This window comes from Brachyhypopomus gauderio, chromosome 10 (assembly GCF_052324685.1).
Source record: "Brachyhypopomus gauderio isolate BG-103 chromosome 10, BGAUD_0.2, whole genome shotgun sequence".
NCBI classification, from domain to species: domain Eukaryota; kingdom Metazoa; phylum Chordata; class Actinopteri; order Gymnotiformes; family Hypopomidae; genus Brachyhypopomus; species Brachyhypopomus gauderio.
In genome coordinates this window covers 9,714,322-9,733,803 of record NC_135220.1, presented here as the reverse complement: position 1 = coordinate 9,733,803, position 19,482 = coordinate 9,714,322, and the positions used below count along the sequence as shown (strand labels likewise).

The following is a 19,482-nucleotide window of genomic DNA, read 5'->3' as shown; positions in this document are numbered from 1 at the left end:
GCTGACAGAGGCGAAAATAATGAAGTCCATACAGGAGAAACAGGGACATTTGTTCCAGGATCACGAATCAATGAAAGAACTGCTGGCCCTGGAACCAAATTGGTATCCAGGTAACACCAGTATGCTGGTGCCAACCATGGTGTGCACTTAATATTCCCACCGGAGTCTTTCTACATATGAGGCCTGTATCGCCAACAGTGAAGCCCCTGTGTCTAGGGTTGCGGCAACGACTTTGTTTGAGCTTCACGGTGACACAGAATGGGTTATTCCAAAAAACACCTGATGCATTGTTCTATATGAGGAACACTATGGGGGCTTGTTTTTGGGACATGAGGCTTCAACTCCTGGGGGAAAGGGTGCTTCACTGATATGGCCTCCTCCTGTTGGGGTTTCCCTGTTCCTGTACTCTGTTCTTTCCTTTATAATGGTCTACGAACCATGTGCTGGAAACCTCAGGGTCCTGTGGCAAGACATCTGCACTGTGGGCAGTAGAACTAGGCAGAGAGCACCTACAGTATAGTAAAAGACTGTTGCCAGAGGCCTCGACTGGGGGACCCTAGGTCTATCGAGATCATGATGGCTGAGTGCTGCAGGCAGCTCGTAGGCACGCAGTAACAGGTCTGCCATGGAACAAACACGGGTGTGCCATAAAGAGTGACAGAGTACTTTTACAGAGTATGTTTACAAATGATCTCCAATTTGTCCAGTTCCAGCATTGGATTCCTGACTCGTAGCATATGTGCTACAAATGTGGGTAATGGTTAATTAGGAGCCTGAACATGGTCCAGAATGTCTCTCCAGATCTCCAGAGTTTTTGGATATCGGAAGGTAGGAAAGCCTTTTCTAAAAGTTCAGTAAACACAGCCCAGTTGCCTAGATGAGGTGTCAGAATTTGAAACCAACAGCCAGTCTCCTCTAATCAATTAGGGTGAGGTATAGGCCTGTGGTCACGTGGCTCGCAGTCCTCATCGCTGTAATACCTGCAATCCTCATGGTGTTCCATGAAACTGAAACTGAGCTGTAGCACAAAGGCCAAGATCATCCAGTGTTTTAAAAGAGCAGGGTCCACTCTGCAGAACAGACCTCACGTTGGTCGTCTAAAGAAGCTAAGTGCATGTGCTCATCATGACATCCAAATGCTGCGTTTGAAAAATCGGCGCAGGAGTGATGTCAGTATTGCCGCAGTGCTCAGACCAAATGCCAAACACTACATTAAATTTGTCTGCATGACTGTCACCCCAGAAGCAAGCTTCTTCTGAAGTGTGTTCACAAGAAAGCTCGCAAACAGTTTGCTGAAGACATGTCAACAAAGGGCATGTCCTATGTCCTGGAACAATGTCCTATGGTCTGATTAGATCAAGATTAATTTGTTTGGTTCAGATGGTCTCAAGCATGTCTGGTGGCAATCAGGTGTACAAAGGAGTACAATGTGTGTCATGCCTACAGTCGAGCATGGTGGTGGGAATGCCATGGTCTGGGGATGCATGAGTGCAGCAGGTGTTGCGGAGGTACATTTCATTGAGGGACACATGAACTCCAATATGTACTGAATACTGAAGCAGATCATGATCCCCTCCCTCCGGAAACTGGGTTGCAGGGCGTTCTGGCATTATAGTACCCCAAACACACCTAAGATGGCCAGTGCTTTATTGAAGAGGACGGGGTAAAGGTGATGGACTGGCCAAGCATGTCTCCAGACCTAAATCATCTTTGGGGCACCTCAAGTAGAAGGTGGAGGAGCACAAGGTCTTGAATATGATGACCGTGATGATGTCATGGAGGAGTGGAAAAGCATTGCAGTGGCAACGTGGTAAAGCCCATGCCAAGGAGAGTTAAGGCAGTTCTGGATAATAATGGTGGCCACACAAAATATTGACATTTCAGGAACATTCATTAAGGGGTGTACTCACTTTTGTTGCTAGTGGTTTAGTCATTACTGGCTGTATTTTGAGTTATTTTGAGGCAAGAAAAAATGTACACTGTTACATATATATAAGCTGCACAGAGAATACTTTTCATTGTGTTGAAGTGTTGTCCCAGAAATGTGTGCAGAAATGTGAGGAGTGTACTCACTGTTGTGATACATTGTATATATATTTATTTGTGAGTAGTACCCCGGAATTCATGGCGAATACATTCCTAGACCCGACACAAATTTTGAAAATGCACGAATTTTGGGTGGACAACAAATACCTATCTTCATATTTTAAACCCTAAATATAATTACATTAGCCTTTCAAATTGTTCAAGTATAAGTAAACATACAGAATACCCAAGAACATACACATAGAAACACTTACATACAGAACGGGACGGTGGAAAGTATAAATACTTTATTTAAATACATTTTCTTGACAAAATCCCTACCTTTACCAAGGTATTCTAAAACTTTCATACAAACATAGTTTTCTGAGAATTAATGTTTGACATCAGAAATATTGCTGAAAGATTAGGACTTCAATATTCTACAAGTTAAAATGTTCTTAACTGATGCTCTAAACCATGGATAAAATATAGCATATATTAGAGGATTCATAGAGGAATTAATGTATATTAGCCAACCAAACACTGTCCACAACAGTGAAAATGAAGACATGTTTTCAACTGACAATGAACTTATATAATATGGTATCCAGCAAACAAGATAAACACAAACTACAATTCCCAGAGTTCTTGCTGCTTTGGTTTCAGAAGTGAATGAAACTTTGGCTACTTTTCTGTTAGATGTACTATTCATAACAGATCTCATAGCTATAGCTTGACGTCTTGCCACATTAAAAATAAATGAATACAAGATCAATATAACAGAAGAAGGGGTTACGAAACTAACTATAAGGTCAACAGTCATCCATGGATATTTTACATACATTACACACTCTCCATGACATCTAATCATAATCTGAGATGGAAGCAGATTGCCATTAAAATATAAAAAGATGAAGATATATAGAATAGATAAAAACCATCCAGAAATAATAAATACTGTTGTTTTACAAACTGTGATTTTGGTAGAATAACTCAGAGGGTCATTAACAGCAATGTACCGATCAACTGCGATGAACGTCAGACTACAGAGAGATGCTGCGGTTGACAAATTGTTTATCACTAATACAACAATACATGCCATGTTGCCAAGATACCAACAGTTATCTACCATTCCCATTATATTCACAGGCATGACAACAAGTCCCACAAGAAAATCAGCGACAGCCAGAGAGAGGATGAGCAGGTTGGTTGGAGTGTGGAGCTGCTTGAAGTGAGAGATGGAGATGATCACCAGCAGGTTCAAAAACACAGTACACACAGAGATAAATGATAGGAGAGTGAATAAGAATATATTCCCAGTTCCTGTTCTGACCTCCTTTAGGCATGATAAGTTGTTGTCAGGAAAGCAGTACTGAACTGTCATATTGTGCTGATATGCTGTGATGCTCATCTTAAGAAGCAGGCCTTTTAAATGAAGCTCACTGTTCATTACTGGGCCTTTCAGTGTATTTTTATAGCACAGTATAAATCCTCCCACTAACATCTGAGTGGCTAGTTAGTCTGGATCATCACTCACCTGATATTCAATGTCACATTAATGTGGTGACAGACTTTGGCAGATACACTATATCGCCAAAAGCATATGAGCTTAAGTGATGTTGTATTCCTAATCCAGGGGTTCAATATGACGTTGGTTCACATTTGCAGCTAGAACAGCTTCAAGTCTTCTGGGAAGAATTAGCATCCCATCTTCAAGGTTTAGGAGTGTGTTTATGTGAATTTTTGACCATTCTTCCAGAAGTGCATTTGGGAGGTTACATGCTGATGTTGGACGAGAAGGCCTGGCTCTCGGTCTCCTCTCCAATTCATCCCAAAGGTCTTCTATCGGATTGAAGTCAGGTCTCTGTGCAGGCCAGTCAAGTTCATCCATACTAGACTCTGCCATCCATGTCTTTATGGACCTTGAATTGTGCACTGGTGCACAGTCATGTTGGAAGAGGAAGGGGCCATCTCCAATCTGTTCCCACAAAGTTGGGAGCATGGAATTGTCCAAAATGTCTTGGTATGCTGAAGCATTCAGAGTTCCTTTCACTACAACTAAGGGGCCAAGCCCAGCTCCTGAAAAACAACCCCAGACCATAATCCCCTTCCACCAAATTTTACACTTGGCAAATTGCAGTAAGACAAGTACCGTTCTCCTGGCAACCGCTAAGCAAGTTTCACCGCACTGAGGTAAACTTCCTAGGTTACATCATCAGGCAGGGCTCCATACGCGGTTCACAAATTTTTACAGGTGGTTAACACTAGGAACCCGACGGCCGCGAAAATTTTCGCAAGGCTTAGTAAGGTCTATGTAGCCCACTCCCCTGCTGTGAAGGGATTAACGCCCATTGTCTTGGTAATGCGGTGGAAGCGTCTCACCCCCAAGCTCATACGCCTGCCAAAGCACAAGCGGCTCACCTCCAAGCTCATACAAAGCACCAAACGTGATACTTCACGAAAAACTTGGTTACAAACAAGCAGACTGTATATGTTACCGATCCTACAACAAACAGCGTAAATTTTGTAGACTCGTGTTTCAAAAGGTACAATTCAAGCGCACGTAGAGACGACAGTTTCTCAAATGAGTCCCGTCAAACAATAAAAATAAATAAAATTGTTTGAACCTCTTTGTATATTGTTTGAAGCTCTTTGTATATTTACTACACTATATAATATTTGTTACACTTTCTGTTTCCGCGTTTGAATTCGCGTTTGAAAAGCTAAGAAATTATATGGCGCAATTATATATATGGCTGATAAATGTTGTGATCTAAACAGCAGACTGGAAAAGGAGAGGAAAAGACAGGAAGAACAAATTCATGTGCTGTAAAACAACTTTATTTTGATCAAACATGGATGTCTATTCCGGGTTTTTTGAAGTGGAATGTCAAGAAAGTTGAGGGTGTACTCGCCAGATGCACTTGCCGCATGCAACACACGCGTTGATGCTGTGGAGAACAATTCAAAGTACACCTTACATTTTGAATAAAATCTTTCAGAAGACAAAAATACGTAACATATGTGGTGTTACATATGTAGGCCTACTTATCAACGTACCTTCATGTAGTTGTAGCCAACAGTTGCTACACAGCCAGGGTGTACTCGCCGCATGCAACGGGCCACCGGCGTGTTCTTGCGCGCACTGTGTATGCACGCACCTTCATGATGTCTGTCAACGGCGCACTGCAAAGAACAAAGTACATGTTATATTTTGAACGAATTCATTCATGTGTACCAGCCAGGGACCCTCTTTCTTACATTTGCGGCAGGTTCATCGTTCATCGCTGCCAAGGTCAACGGGCCACCGGCGTGTTCCTGCGTGCACTGTGTATGCACGCACAGAAGTACATGTTATATTTAGAATGAATTCATTCATGTATAAATTGATTCTGTGAAAATATCACAGGCATGGGTCATAACAGAACGGGAATCCAATTCCAGCAACCATGAGAAAAATAACCAGCAACCACCACGAGAAATAAACAGAGGACTAACACGGAAACAGACATGAAATGGCAGGAGATGCGGGGCAGACCGTGACACCGGGTTTCATGATGTGCGACTGTGGAACAGAAAGAGAAGAGATTTTTGGTTATGTTCAAATAATAGTGTGTGTGTGTATATATATGTGTGTGTGATTGGTTGTCTGTAACGTAGCGCTATAAGGCGCTATATAAATTGAAACATTCATTCATTCATATATATATAAATATACTTATCGACGTACCTTCATGTAGTTTTAGGTACACAGTTGCCACACAGCCAGGGACACTCTGCCCTACACTTGCGACAGGTGTACTTGCCGCATGCAGCGCACGGGGTTATGCTGTGGTTCCGGTTGCAGTTTGTCTGCACCTGATACGTAGTCTTCTTTCCAGGAGCAGGCGAAGGACGTGGCGTTCTCTTCAACTTCTTTTCCTGTAGGAAACGAAGACGGAGTTCCTCAGCAAGAGCACACATAAAAACTCTCCTACTCTCTGTGGACCCCGTACATGCCGTGTACAAAACACGCGCGTTCATCGCTGCCAGGTCAAGTATGTTATAAAACACTGCAACGGGCCACCGGCGTGTTTCTGCACGCACTGTGTATGCACGCGCCTTCTGGTCCATGATGTCAACGGCGCACTGCAAAGAACAAATACAAAGAAGTACATGTTATATTTTGAATAAATTCATTCATGTATGATAAATTGATTTATCAATGCCAACACATGCATACCTTCGTCCGGTTGTAGTCCGTCACAGTGTTTGGCTTCCTTTTGCGGTCGTCGGCAATCTCCACGTGCGTGTGCATAGTGCTCAGAACGCAAACTGTTTTGTTGGGCTTGGAGGCATACACCGTCAGAAGCGCATCATCGGATCTGTACACCTCCGTTGACAACTTCTCACGTCCCTTGGCGTTTTTGGCTTCCAAAGGAAATTCTCGGCGAATCTTGTTCATTGTCCCAAGCAGAGTCGTGTTGCATTCCAGCAGCTTCTTAGCCAGGGAAAGAGATGTGAAAAAATTGTCACGACTGTCAGTTCCTTGCCTGGGGTATAGCACAAAATGCAGTTGTTCACAAATCGCTGCCAGATGTCCGAGATCGCAGCAAATCTGTCGCTCTTTGCACGCTCTGCACGGGTGTCCTTATTATCAAAGCGCAAGTACCGCATGATTTCTTGGTAGCGGCCCCGTGCCATTGTCTCCTGGATCGAAGGCACAGCAAACATTGCCGACCAACAGTCCGACATCGCTCCAACTGGACAGAGGACTGCTCGTAGAAATAGGATTGCTACGAATGCCATGAACTCGCTGACCGACAAACTCCAGCTGCTGTCTGTTCTGCGGGCTTCATGGACAGTGCAGTCTGTGATGATTCGCAGCATCTCCATGTCGAGCAAACACAGAAAACTCTGCAGTCTGCTTGTGATCCTACGCTGTATTAGTAAAAGTAAACAAATGACGCTAGGTAAATTACACGTACTAAATATCATTCAAACACAAGCAGAAACACTGGAAAGAAATATGAAGTTACTATACCTTTGCATGCTCTGTAGGCCCGGACGGCTCAACGAATGTTGAATTAGGCAAACAGCTGCTGACACGAGAGCGTGCGATGCCAACCTTCTCCCAAACAGTTCCATCTTTTGCCCGTACGGTTGGTGCAGGTGTGGTGTCAGCCTGTGTCCGTCTCTTCCTTGGAGGGCTCTGTTGTACCTCATCCGATGTACTGCTTCTTTCTTCATCGGATGAATCGCTGGTCAAAAAACAGGAGGGTCCTTCTACCACATCGGACTCACAGCAGTGCTCGTTGGTCAGCAAAGCCGCAACTTCTTGACCGGTGAACGTCCTCTGTCTTGCCATGGTGTTTTGCGTCGTCTCCACACAGGATAGTAGTGAAAATGTAAGTCGCCTGCCTTTGGGTTTCAGCTTTTATCATGACTCTGAAGAACACACCCACAACAGCGCATACTAATTATACTTTATTATAATAGGTGGCGCTTCACACATAACGCCGAAACTGGGCTAATCCCATGCATACACGGGAACAATAAAAGGTGATTGGACCCGTGATACCCGTTCCGCACACAGCAGTGGGGCTTAAGCGGCCTAAGGCCGGTTAGGGCGCGAGGGCCCTGTGACCGACCGGGGCGTGGTTATCGTCTTGTTGACGGCCCAGTCGGTCCAGGGTCCCGCCCAGGAGGCGAGCTAACCTGTATGTGTTTTATGTTTTCAGCTCCAGGACTGCAGGGAACGGGTCCCTGCCTTGTCTGCGTCCTGTGACAAGGAGCTTATGTGTTTTGTGTTTCAGCTCAGGACGGCAGGGAACGGGTCCCTGTCTTGTCCCCGCCCTACTGCCCCTTTGTTGTGTTTTGTGTGCTGCCGCTGTAAGCCGCACATCCGGAGGGGAGTGCGGCTTTGGTGGGGGGGTCTGTCACGTTGTGGGGGGGCCCCCTACCGGTCGCCCCCGGTTACAGCGGCAGCGGTCCTGTTTTTGGTCACGTGATGTTCGTCCCTCAGGTGGGCGGGACCCGTGATCCGTCTCACCTGAGGGTCGTTTGTTCGTCTATATACGTCTTGTCTTTGTACCAGTTGACTGCTGGTTATTATTTCCTTCATTTGGAACAATGCACGGGTTTTTGGTTTGCACACTTTCTATTAAACCATCCTCTGTCCCTGACACTTGGCGTGATCGCTTCCTTTTTGAGTTGCTCACCCTGCCCGTCACAAAATGACGCTAAGTTATTTACACGAACGAAATATCTTATTTACACGAACGAAATATCAGTCAAACACAAGCATAAACACTGCAAAAAATATTATATTACTATGCTGTATGAGTAAAAATAAATAAATGACGCTAAGTTATTTACATGAACGAAATATCTTATTTACACGAACGAAATATCAGTCAAACACAAGCATAAACACTGCAAAAAAAATATGTTACTATGCTGTATGAGTAAAAATAAATAAATGTAAAAATAAATATTACTTTACTATACCTTTATTACTTTGTTGCTGCTATTGAAGTGCATACACAAGAAAATCTGGGATGCTTGCTTCATACATAACGCCAATACCACGCTAATGATAATGTGTTTCACAGGAACAATATGAACCCGTGATAATGGTTGGTTCAGCCATGTAAATGTGTGGCGCTATTGAAGTGCATACACAAGAAAATCTGGGACGTTTTCTTCATACATAACGCCAATACCACGCTAATGATAATGTGTTTCACGGGAACAATATGGACCCGTGATAATGGTTGGTTCAGCCATGTAAATGTGTGGCGCTATTGAAGTGCATACACAAGAAAATCTGGGATGCTTGCTTCATACATAACGCCAATACCACGCTAATGATAATGTGTTTCACGGGAACAATATGGACCTGTGATAATGGTTGGTTCAGCCATGTAAATGTGTGGCGTTATTGAAGTGCATACACAAGAAAATCTGGGACGCTTGCTTCATACATAACGCCAATACCATGCTAATGATAATGGTTCACCACTCTAAATAATACTTATGTCAATATGTGGAGCTTCACACATAACGCCGAAACAGGGCTAAACTTTATTTATTTATTTTAGACTACAAACTAGACCTGGTGCACACAGACTGCACACAGACTAGACCTGGTGCACCACAGAGCTCCTGCCATAGAGCTCCTGCCTGTCTTTCTGCTCCTGTCTTGCTCTGAAATTAACATATGTATGGTCCTGCTAATTGGGCAGGAGAAGGAGGGGTGATGTCCTCAGAACCTTGAAATCTCAGGAGCTCCAGTGTTAAATGAAGCTCACTGTTCTTTGCTGGGCCTTTGCAGTGTATTTTTATATCACAGTATAAATCCTCCCACTAACACCTGATTGGCTAGTTAATCTCGATCATCACTCACCTGATATTCAACATTTACATTATGCATTGATGGCTAATTATGGTGGTGACAGACCAGGACTGTGAAATGAGCCAAATAGTTTGTTAAAATAGTTCACCTTTATCTGTAATTTTTTGTCTCTTGCATTTCCAAATCCACTTTAATCAGGAATATGTACTATCCATAAAATATTCATGCATAACTGTTAACCTCATAGATCCCATAGCCAAAATAAACTCAGTCCAGGGAGGGAGAATGGATCAAAATGTCACAGGCATAAGGGTGATGGATCTACTCAGACACTCCTTTAAGATCTCATTCATGTATGTGTGGTCTATGGAGGATGATATAGCAAGGCGATACAGCAGAAACAGGTCTTCATATTGGCCCGGTGATGTACTAAATGTAGTCTTACATTAATCGCCCTGCTTTATCCTAATTAGACTTTCCTAAACACCTCAAGTGCAGCTGGTAGAAAGAGGATCAAATGGGGGAACTTAAATCTACACATGACCTTCCCCTCCATCTTTCTTCTTAACACTAGAAGCACCACTCCTCATTTACATACCTAGAAGCACAGAGGGCCGGTCATCTGACCGCTTTCACCACCTACTACTAGCGCCATGTTGTTTTCACCTACTTAAAGCGCGCCTCGGGCGGTCAAAAGATTGCTGAGTCTTTACACAGGGAAGCTGGTACTGACACATCATTAACGCTAGATGGCGTTTTGCACAAAAGGAAGAATGATTCACTCAAACAAAATATTCGCAATGGTGACATTTGCATGTAATGTCAATATGTTAACAAATTAATGTGACTAAATAACCTTCTTGAATCTGAGCCTTGTGACCTTGTTTTCAGTAGCTTCCCCATTGTCAGTTTTGTTTAGTTTAATATTGCATTTCTTGGTTTGTGCAAAAACGTAAAGGAAAATATTGTTTTAGTTTTGATTCTTGGTTAGTGTAATAGTTTGCTTGGTTAGTGTAATTCCTTGGTTAGTGTAATAGTTTGCTTGGATAGTGTAATAGTTTGCTTATTTGTCTGTGTGTTATTCTGTTGGCATATGTCACTAGATTATCATGTTCATACGGCACACCATTAACCCACTGGCCCGCACCCTCCACTGTGAAGCGTTTACATCTTTTGTCTTGCTAATGCAACAGACTGCACTGGAACCTTCAACCCCCACATCTACAGAAAGCTTGTTCAGTACTCCAAGCATCAAAAGTGAAGATGGTAGACCGAGCCAAAGCAAGTTTATTTGTATATTCTATGAATGTTATGCCATTTCAAGTTTTAATGTCTAAAGCTGCCACAAACTATTATTTTTATAGTCTACTAATCACCGATTATTTTTATGATTGGTGGACTAATAGGATCATATGCTAATTGAATATAACACACACAGCTTATGGCACTACAGGGTATCTGCACATTTTTAAATCTCAAATTCAATGACTTTTAAGACCTTTTTAATACCTTTTCAAGATCGCTTGGAGAGAGATTTGAACCTGGAGGAGGTGACGAACGTTGGGGGGGGGGCTTGGCGACATCGCGAAGCGAAAGCACGCGGGGACCTCGCACAGGGGCGAAGCGACCGCGATTACGTCATTTTCGGCACGCGGAACCTCGCGCCAGTCGTGACGCGTCAAGTATAAACCAGCTTGACGCGGCTCAGGGATTACGGCACATGCAGCGCCGTGCGCAGTGCCCTAGTGCCTGTACATTTACATTGTAATGGTCCAATGAAGGACGTGAAATACGTCCCAGGAAATACGGACGTTTGGTCGCCCTACACAGTAGACAAATCATTTTTGGCACTTAGCTACAGTTAAACTGCAGTTAGCAGCGAATGACTCGATATGCATATTACTATTACGAGTGCCATCATATTGCTTGTGTTTTTCAGATTTCATATGAGAATCCAGCGCTTTACAGCCCATTGTACTAAGTTTGAATGTTTTTCGGCAAGTTCATATCGCGCCTCATACGAATCACTGGAAGGTTTCAGCTAGCCACAATATTTTTCATCTTCCAGCCACTTCACTGAATGGACATTTACCCATGTCTGCATCGGACATTTTTAGACCTTGAATATGTAAAACTAAATTTAAGACATTTTAAGACTTTTTAAGGACCCGCGGGTACCCTGCACTAGAATGCAGCTGTTATTATATAATCATCATAAGATTTCAGCTACATGCAAACTAAAAATAAACAATTTATATCATAGTTCATTAAACCTTTAATGAAATATGCATCTTGTTGCAACAAACAATTATTAAAATAAGGATAAGGCACTGGCTTAAACAACACAAAAATAAATACATTAATAAAGAATTTTTTTTTAGGTTTTTCTTTCTTTCATTTGTCTCTGGCATCAAACTTAGCTACATTTAAATCAAATTAGGTAGGTACCTAAAACAAAAAAATAAAGTTTTGGTCTCACTGACATTACAGAAAACACGTGAATGCGTGCTAAGGCTAATGAAACAAATCGCCATCGCTAATGATAACTTTTACAGCTATCAAGATGAGTAAGTACTAAGTTAACGCTCTGTTTACGCTCATTTTAGCAGCTAACTAGCAGGTTAGATTACTGAGATGACGGTCCCTCTTCATCATTGTCACAATCAGCCACAACCTTGTCAGGTGCTTGTGCATCACGGTTGTGCTGCCATGGAAAGAAAGTTCTGCCTTGCAGATATTGCACTGCACGCATTTCTCTTTCATTTTCTTAGTGATCCCACACTTTTGAGTTCTGTAGCCGGGTAGCCATGATACCAGAGCCTGTCTGTAGAACGCCCTGGGATGTCGTTTCCACTACTGCGTATGTTCGTCAAGGACAGAAAGGCAAACACAAGAAAGAGAGAAAAAACAAACATCCCCCCCCCCCAAAAAAAAACTATGCATTGACTATTAAATTAGTCATCAACTATTTTAATAGTCGACAAAATCGTGACTAGTCGACTAATCGTGGCAGCCCTAATGTTAGTGTACTGCAGGCTATGGTGAACATAACAAATCTACAAATAAATGTCCATAATGTTTTATGTTAGACAAAGAACAAAAGGCACAAATAGGCAAAATGAATTACAAAAATATGATTATAAAAGGTAGGCTATGTACCTTTGTAACAAAACTTAAAATGATACAATGCGATGGTAGATGGCTTCATGAATATAGTTGCCTCTCTCCACTCTATAATGTTCACTTTGTTCGCTCGCCGTATTGTGTTGCTGTTTCAAATGGAGAGGTGTTTGATCGGTGAATAGCCGATGTGTGATCCCATGTCCTAACGAACGTGTCACCAGTTGTTTGAAGATGTTTCCATCAAACTATGGAGGTTCACAAGCAGTGTTATCACCATTCGGCGATTTACATTCTCTTCAGCTTATTTTGCATAAGTTTTGTTCCCCAGCTCAAGTTAAGTTCCCTTTATGTGTTGAATTGTGAACTCGAGAATAAACCTCCCTTGCTCCGGTTAACGTTCATGCACTGTTTAAACAATATTTGAACATTTATTGCAGCCAGGTTTAGGAGGTTGTAGAACACCGCTACAGGCCAATGACGGGTGCCTCCCTTCTCTCTTTAGCGTATATTACATAAGTTTCGTTCCAACTCAACTCAACATTCAAAACACAGCTTAGGTGCAGTCTTTGTACATTTGCCACAGACCAGTCGCTTACATGTCTGGTAAATGTCATAAGGTTTGTTCGTTGAACATCTGCCGACTTGGCATTTTTTTCTCTTTGAGGGCAGGCAAGGCGTTTCAGGTAAAATTAGCTTTGTGCCACTGCCCTAGTCACTTTCGCCACTTTCTGCTGTGCACACAGCTCCTTTACCAACTCGAGAATAAACCTTTGCCTGCTAAGGTTAACATTCATGCACTGTTTGAACAATATATGTGCATTTATTGCAGCCAGGTCTAGGAGGTTGAGGAACACCGCTACAGGCCAACGACGGGTGCCTCCCTTCACCGAATACAGTCGAAATGAATCCCAAATTTATTGGGTTTATTGGCCATGTACTGAGTGAAACGACAGCGAGCTTTGACACATTTCTGTGTCAGCATGTCCAGCACATGCTTTGGGGTGTATAGCATTCTGTGTGACATTTTTATAATGCACTATGCAACCGTTTAAACGCCCAAACCAAGGAGTCATGCAAACTGTTTTGCTGTTCAATTGCCCAAACCAAGTTTTCAAGCAAACTTTGTTGCTGTTCAAATGTCCAAACCGAGATTTTAAGCAAACTGCGTTGCTGTTCGGTCACCCAAGTGACCGAATTACAGTTCGCATTGCCTCATGGATGCTGTGAATAAGGTGGTCATAACAGCACCGCCCATGCTATCATCTCAGTTTTACATCGCTCGCAAAGGTATGCATTTATATATGTAACTTGCATTCTAACTAATTCATTTGTAATGACAGTGTGTCAACAACACATAAAAGCAGCCATACATAATGTATGCATTTACATAATAAGTGTTAGCTAACAGCTAGCCCTGGCAAAGAGGGATTATACACGTGAGATATTTCCTTTGAGATATTGACTTGATAAGTAGTTTACCATTCGCAGAATCCCTGCAAACTACTAAAGCATTTATTAGGCAAAGCAAGACTAACTCAGTTACCATTGATGTAAACTTGTATATAGTATATAATAAATAATATTAATAAATTATATACTTTTTTATATACTTTGGAAAGTGTAACACTTTCACTTTCGATCAACGGACGAATTCTGTGTTTTCTTTACACACACTCAGTTTGAACTTTGTGATTATTATTATTATTTTTTTTATAGTTTTGAAAACTATTGATCTTTATTTAGTTATACTAAATATTAAATGACATATGAATCTTTGCGACATCTGAAATTGGATCCAGTGCAAAGATTTATTTTTTTTGTGCTGCTGCGGTCAAATGACCGGCGGTCCACGCTTCTAGGTATAAGTAAGTCGAACAGACGCGGCGCATCTCGTAAGACGTCACAGCGGTCAAATGACCGGCGCTTGGCGCTTCTATTAATAAAGAAGACACAAGCTGAGGTAGGAGAGGTAGTGGGGCATATGTGACCCTGAGTCTCCTTGATGCAGTGCCCCATGACCTGCTCCTCTTCCTGGGAGAGTGGACCTCCGGCACCAAGGTGAGACAGCTCCCTCCCTGAGGTTGATGGCACAGTCCCAGTCTCAGTGGGGAGGGAACTGTGCAGCCACGGCAGGACTACATACCTCAGCTAGATCTCCACAGGGTGCAGGGATGGACATGTTAGCAAATGTCCACAGATGTGGACTAAGTGGGCAAAGAAAGGGCAGAATTAACAGAAGTGAATGAAGCAGTTGTGTCCTCAGGAGATGTGGGGATTGTGTGTACGCAACTGTTATGTGAAGTGTTTGTGAGATGGACGCAAGTGCTGACCAGAGTGAGATTGTTTATGAACAAATCCATTGGCAGAGTTGTTAAAATGGTCCAGGGTCATACCACGAGAGCCATCAGAAACAGACATGAAACAAACACAAATACTTTGAGAGATGATGGAAAAATAATAGAGTTCAATAGAGACAAACTTTTTACAAATGACAGTGTCATACAAACAATAACCAGACAAAAACGAGGGAGAGCACACGGTAGCCTATATACAGACTAGACTAATAAGGAACTAAACTAGACACAGGTGAATACAAGAATGAGGGGCGGAGTTACAACCAATGATACCTGGAAAAGCAAAGCCAGCGGCACATGAAAGATGAAAATAACATGACTGCCCAAGGAGGGCAACCAAGGGAGACCTATTATAATGGGCTGAGAAGAGGGAAAGATATAAAAGGCAGTGTGTCCTGTGTGACATCCGTCTGTGTTTAAACAGATGTGGGGAGTGACGTGTGTTATAAGTCCTGAGTTAAGTCCACAGGTTTGCCATCTAGTGGGTGCACTTGCAGGACAAAACCTTCTCTCCTGAGCAGCTATAAACTCTGGTATTTTAGCAGTGTTCAAAATCATTACAGTATTCAGTGGTTTGTGATCCTCTATAATACATTCAGTTTGATGCAGGCAGGCCGAACTCCAGGGACATTTTAAACATAGCTACCAGGTTGGCAGATTCTACAGTGAATTGCACCAGTAATATTACAGCTTGTAATAATGAAATTATGGTAGCTGCACATGGATACAGTGGCTGTTTTCTCTCTGATTCTGTAAATCTGTTTGTGTTAACCCCTTTGTGCAGCTACATTCCAGCGGCCATTTTTTTCATTCCTCAGATGCCCGACATAGTCCACTATAAAACTAGATATCTCAAGTTGTACATGAAAATGATCATTCATGGCTCAAACTGAAGTAGACAGTTGGGGGAACATATTGATACACTTCAATATCATATTCCTTGGTTTGTTTTATTTTTGAGCCTCTATCGCACATGCAAATATGCCAGGAATGTCAGAAATGCACACTTGAACTTGAGCATCACAACATAGTTATTCAATACGGTCTATAAATTTGCAATATATTCCGCAATGGTCTTTTCTAATAACACAGAAAAAATGAAGCAAATCCATGCAAGCATTGCAAAGTTATTCCACTTTGTTCCAAGGAATGTCAAGTTCACCACACCCTGTCCAAATATGCCACACCCGATACACACCCTTAGCCAACCAAGCTAACATGCTAACATGCGGGTGTACCGTCTCACTTCCGGGTTGGCAAAAATTCCGAAAATTGCTCATATATTCCATACAAAGTAATCCTTTTATGTTCGAAAGTATCCGCAATCGGAATAAAAACAAACAAAATAATCCACGGCTGCTTCAGTTTCGCCGTACAGTGTGTTCTGGGGAGCTTAGCTTAGGTTAGCAAAGGTTAGCTTATGTTGCTATGCTAGCGGACCGACATTGGAAATGAACGGCGACTTTCCGAGGGCTAGGGTTAGGGTTAGTAAAAATATAATTGACCAATCATGGCAAATGAGGGCTGGTTAGCTTCAGAAGGAAGTAAACTATTGGTTAGAACAGCTTTCAATCACTTCTAAGGCTCCAGCTTATCTCTGTGGGCTTATAGGTTTACCCCCCCCCCCCCCCCCCCCGCCCCTTCGCACCTCACCAGGGGAGAGGTTGTAAAATCTGTCATTCAAGGTATTTATCCACAACGGATATACGCTTAAATTAAAGCCTTATTAGTACACGATTTTTAGGTGACAAAACATGGTCATCTTACTTCGTATACTTTTTAAAAGGACAATTTAAATGGCGAGTCAAGTTGCAAGTGTAAACCACATGTTGTAAAAACGGTGTGTCCAGAAGGGGATTTCTTGAAAACAGTTGCTTGTAGATGGCTGAAAATCGGTATGCAGGATGTTATACTAGTTAAAAAAAATACAATCAGTGTGTTGTGTTTGCGCAAATTGTCAAAGAGGTTAATGCTGTGTGGAATTTGTATTAGCATGTAGTATTACGGTAAGAAACCTTTATAAAATTGCTGATCTGCTTCCCATTGGATTTCAATGTCACATGACAATACAATGTACTTTCATTGGACTCATACTGCATGTTCTTTGTCAAACCATTATAGAGTCAAAGGTCTTCTGAGGTAGGCCTTTCAGATGCAGGACGTATCAGTATGTCCTTGCTTTGATGACAATTCGGGAATACTTCTTTGCTGGCCACACAATCAAAATTCGGTTTTAACCAATTACACAAACAAGGCAAGTGTGCTTGATTTAAGCTGTGATGTTAAAAAATAAAGCAGACCAATGAAAAAATAAATAAATATAAGGTAACATGAAATTCAAGTCTGTTTTAACAACTTGGCAAGAAGCAATTAGCTTATCAGCAGTGCTGAATCCACAAATAAACCATTACAGAAAAAATTCTGTAATTCCTGTAACATCTCTGGCTTTAACCACTCGGTAACTGCATGAACACGTTTGTATTTTACACCCACTCCTGGCTGATTATGTAGCCCAAACACCATTGTCATTTCCTGGTACCAGTTCTCCAGGTGTTTTAATCTCCTCCAGGTGGGCCCTCTCAGTGATCAGGCCCATGATGGTGGTGTCCTCAGCAAACTTAATAATAGTGATAGAGCTGGAAAGGGTCACACAATTATGGGTGTACAGTGAGTAAAGCAGGGGGCTCAGGACACAACCTTGGGGGACTCCAGTGCTGAGTGTGAAGGTGGATGAGACATGGCTGCCCATACGCACTCTTTGTGGTCTGTCTGTTAGGAAAGTGGAGATTCAGTCACACAGGGATAGTCTCAGATACTCCAACTTGGTGTTGGGTTTGGAAACATAAATTCTCCTCTGCTTGTTCAGATGGGTCAATGTGGTGTGGAGTAGATATGCAATCACATTATTGGTGGAACTGGTACGGTATGCAAATTGCAGTGAGTCAATGAAGTCTGGTAGTAAAGAGGTGATGAAGTCTCTGACCAGCTTTCAAAGCATTTCAACATGACTAATGCAAGAGTCACAGAGCGATAGATATTGATGCAGATAGGCAGAGATTTCTTCTGGACAGGAACAAAGGTGGACTGCTTGAAGCACAATGGGATGATGCCATGCATCAGGGAGAGGTTAAAGATGTGGATGTACGTCCCATCATGACATCGCATGGTTCTCATTAGCTGGGTGCACACATCCTTGGGCACTGGACATCCTACAACACAAAACCCTCTCCACCATGCAAGGATGAGGCTCACCCCATTTCAGTGTGTGTAGGGGTTCCAACATCTACTTTACCTCTGGAATCCTCCCATGCTGGACCAGCCTGTGGTGGAGAACGGGTGTCAGAGGAGCCAGCGGTTCTGGGAGGAGACCCACTAATGCCTCAGAGAAGCCTTAAAAAATTCAAGGTAAAGGTGATCGATGATGAGGAGAGAAACATTGCCACTGCCCTGGAGACAAGGTTTGGGTGGCAATGCAGGATGGCTGGGTGGGACCCAAAGGCAAACTGGATGGCAGGTATGTCTGCCCTTTGACCATCACGCACTAGATCAACCCTTTCACCTATCAGGTCGGTATGCCGAGGAGCAGCCATTCGCAGTCGGCCTTCCATGTTAGTGCTCTAAAGCTGGTTGCGAAAGGACTGCTGAGTGAGCCAATGGATGCAGCCCTCCGCCCTCCTGCACCCATCACTCTAGAGGACCGACCAGCTTATGGAGTGTGCGCATTGTTTAACTCCAGGAGGAGAGGTAGGCAGCGGCAGTACCTGGTGGACTGGGACAGGTACAGTCCTGAGGAGCAGAGCTGGATACTAGCCTCACAGATACTGAACCCCACACTAACCGCCTCCACACAGACCCACACCTCATCATCCAGCATCCGGACCTTCTGCTTAGACACACACACACACAACCATGCCCTACACACCTCCTTTGGTCCCAGCCACCCACCTACTTACACACCCTCTTCATCACATGGACCTGTTGCTTGTTTCCTCTGCCTTTTATATGACCACAGGTCCCAACCAGCAGTGCAGTACATTCATGAATCCGAGAGAGAGAGAGGGACACTGCTGGAGCCTCCTGAGTAAACCCTCCCAGCGCTCGTCAATTTGTTTCCGTGTTTTTGAGATGTTCCTGCACGCCAACGGAGCTTCGAGTTGTTATCCTTCTGAGACCCAGAATGTTTTTCTTGTTGATATTTTGTTATTTCTATGATATCCTAAGTCTAAACAGTCATAAAAATGTCTCAAATCAATTAGAAACTGAAAACATGTTTTTATTTGTTTTTTATAGCATGTCCTCTACAGAGGACATCAGGACTCAATACATATAAATTGACTATGTAATCAATATAACTAATAATAAATTGTAACATGCACAAACCCAACATTCATGTAAAATGATCTATTATTCTCTAAATTAATGAAATACATTGAAAATATTTGTAGTTATTCATAAAATTGCATCAATTCATAAATGTATCAACAATTCAAGTGAATAATAAATATAAAAGTAGATTCAGACTCAGAACATAAAATATTACTCATACTATTTACATTAAATTCTACAGATGAACAAATTTGAAATTAATCAACAATACATAAAATGTAATGTGTACTTCATGTAAGGAATATGACACTGTGCAGG

General features: G+C 42.5%; 2 protein-coding genes across 3 annotated transcripts; both read right to left on the bottom strand.

The window, feature by feature from the left end:
- Positions 1-2,449: 2,449 nt before the first annotated feature.
- LOC143526264 (trace amine-associated receptor 13c-like) lies at positions 2,450-3,409 on the bottom strand. Its single transcript, XM_077020906.1, has one exon. It carries the CDS (start codon positions 3,407-3,409, stop codon positions 2,450-2,452), a length of 960 nt encoding a protein of 319 aa, XP_076877021.1.
- A 1,926-nt stretch (positions 3,410-5,335) lies between these two features.
- On the bottom strand, positions 5,336-7,516 carry LOC143526263 (uncharacterized). 2 transcript variants are annotated; one of them, XR_013133846.1, is made up of 4 exons: positions 7,049-7,516; positions 6,248-6,945; positions 5,756-6,153; positions 5,336-5,590 (listed from the first exon to the last, which is right to left on the bottom strand). XR_013133846.1 is itself a non-coding variant. In XM_077020905.1 (3 exons), exons 1-2 carry the CDS (start codon positions 6,467-6,469, stop codon positions 5,758-5,760), a joined length of 618 nt encoding a protein of 205 aa, XP_076877020.1. In that variant the 5' UTR covers positions 6,470-7,055; the 3' UTR covers positions 5,336-5,590; positions 5,756-5,757. The 2 variants fall into 2 exon arrangements, 1 of the variants encoding a protein (XP_076877020.1); XM_077020905.1 differs by having other exon boundaries at positions 6,248-7,055.
- Between the last annotated feature and the right edge of the window lie 11,966 nt (positions 7,517-19,482).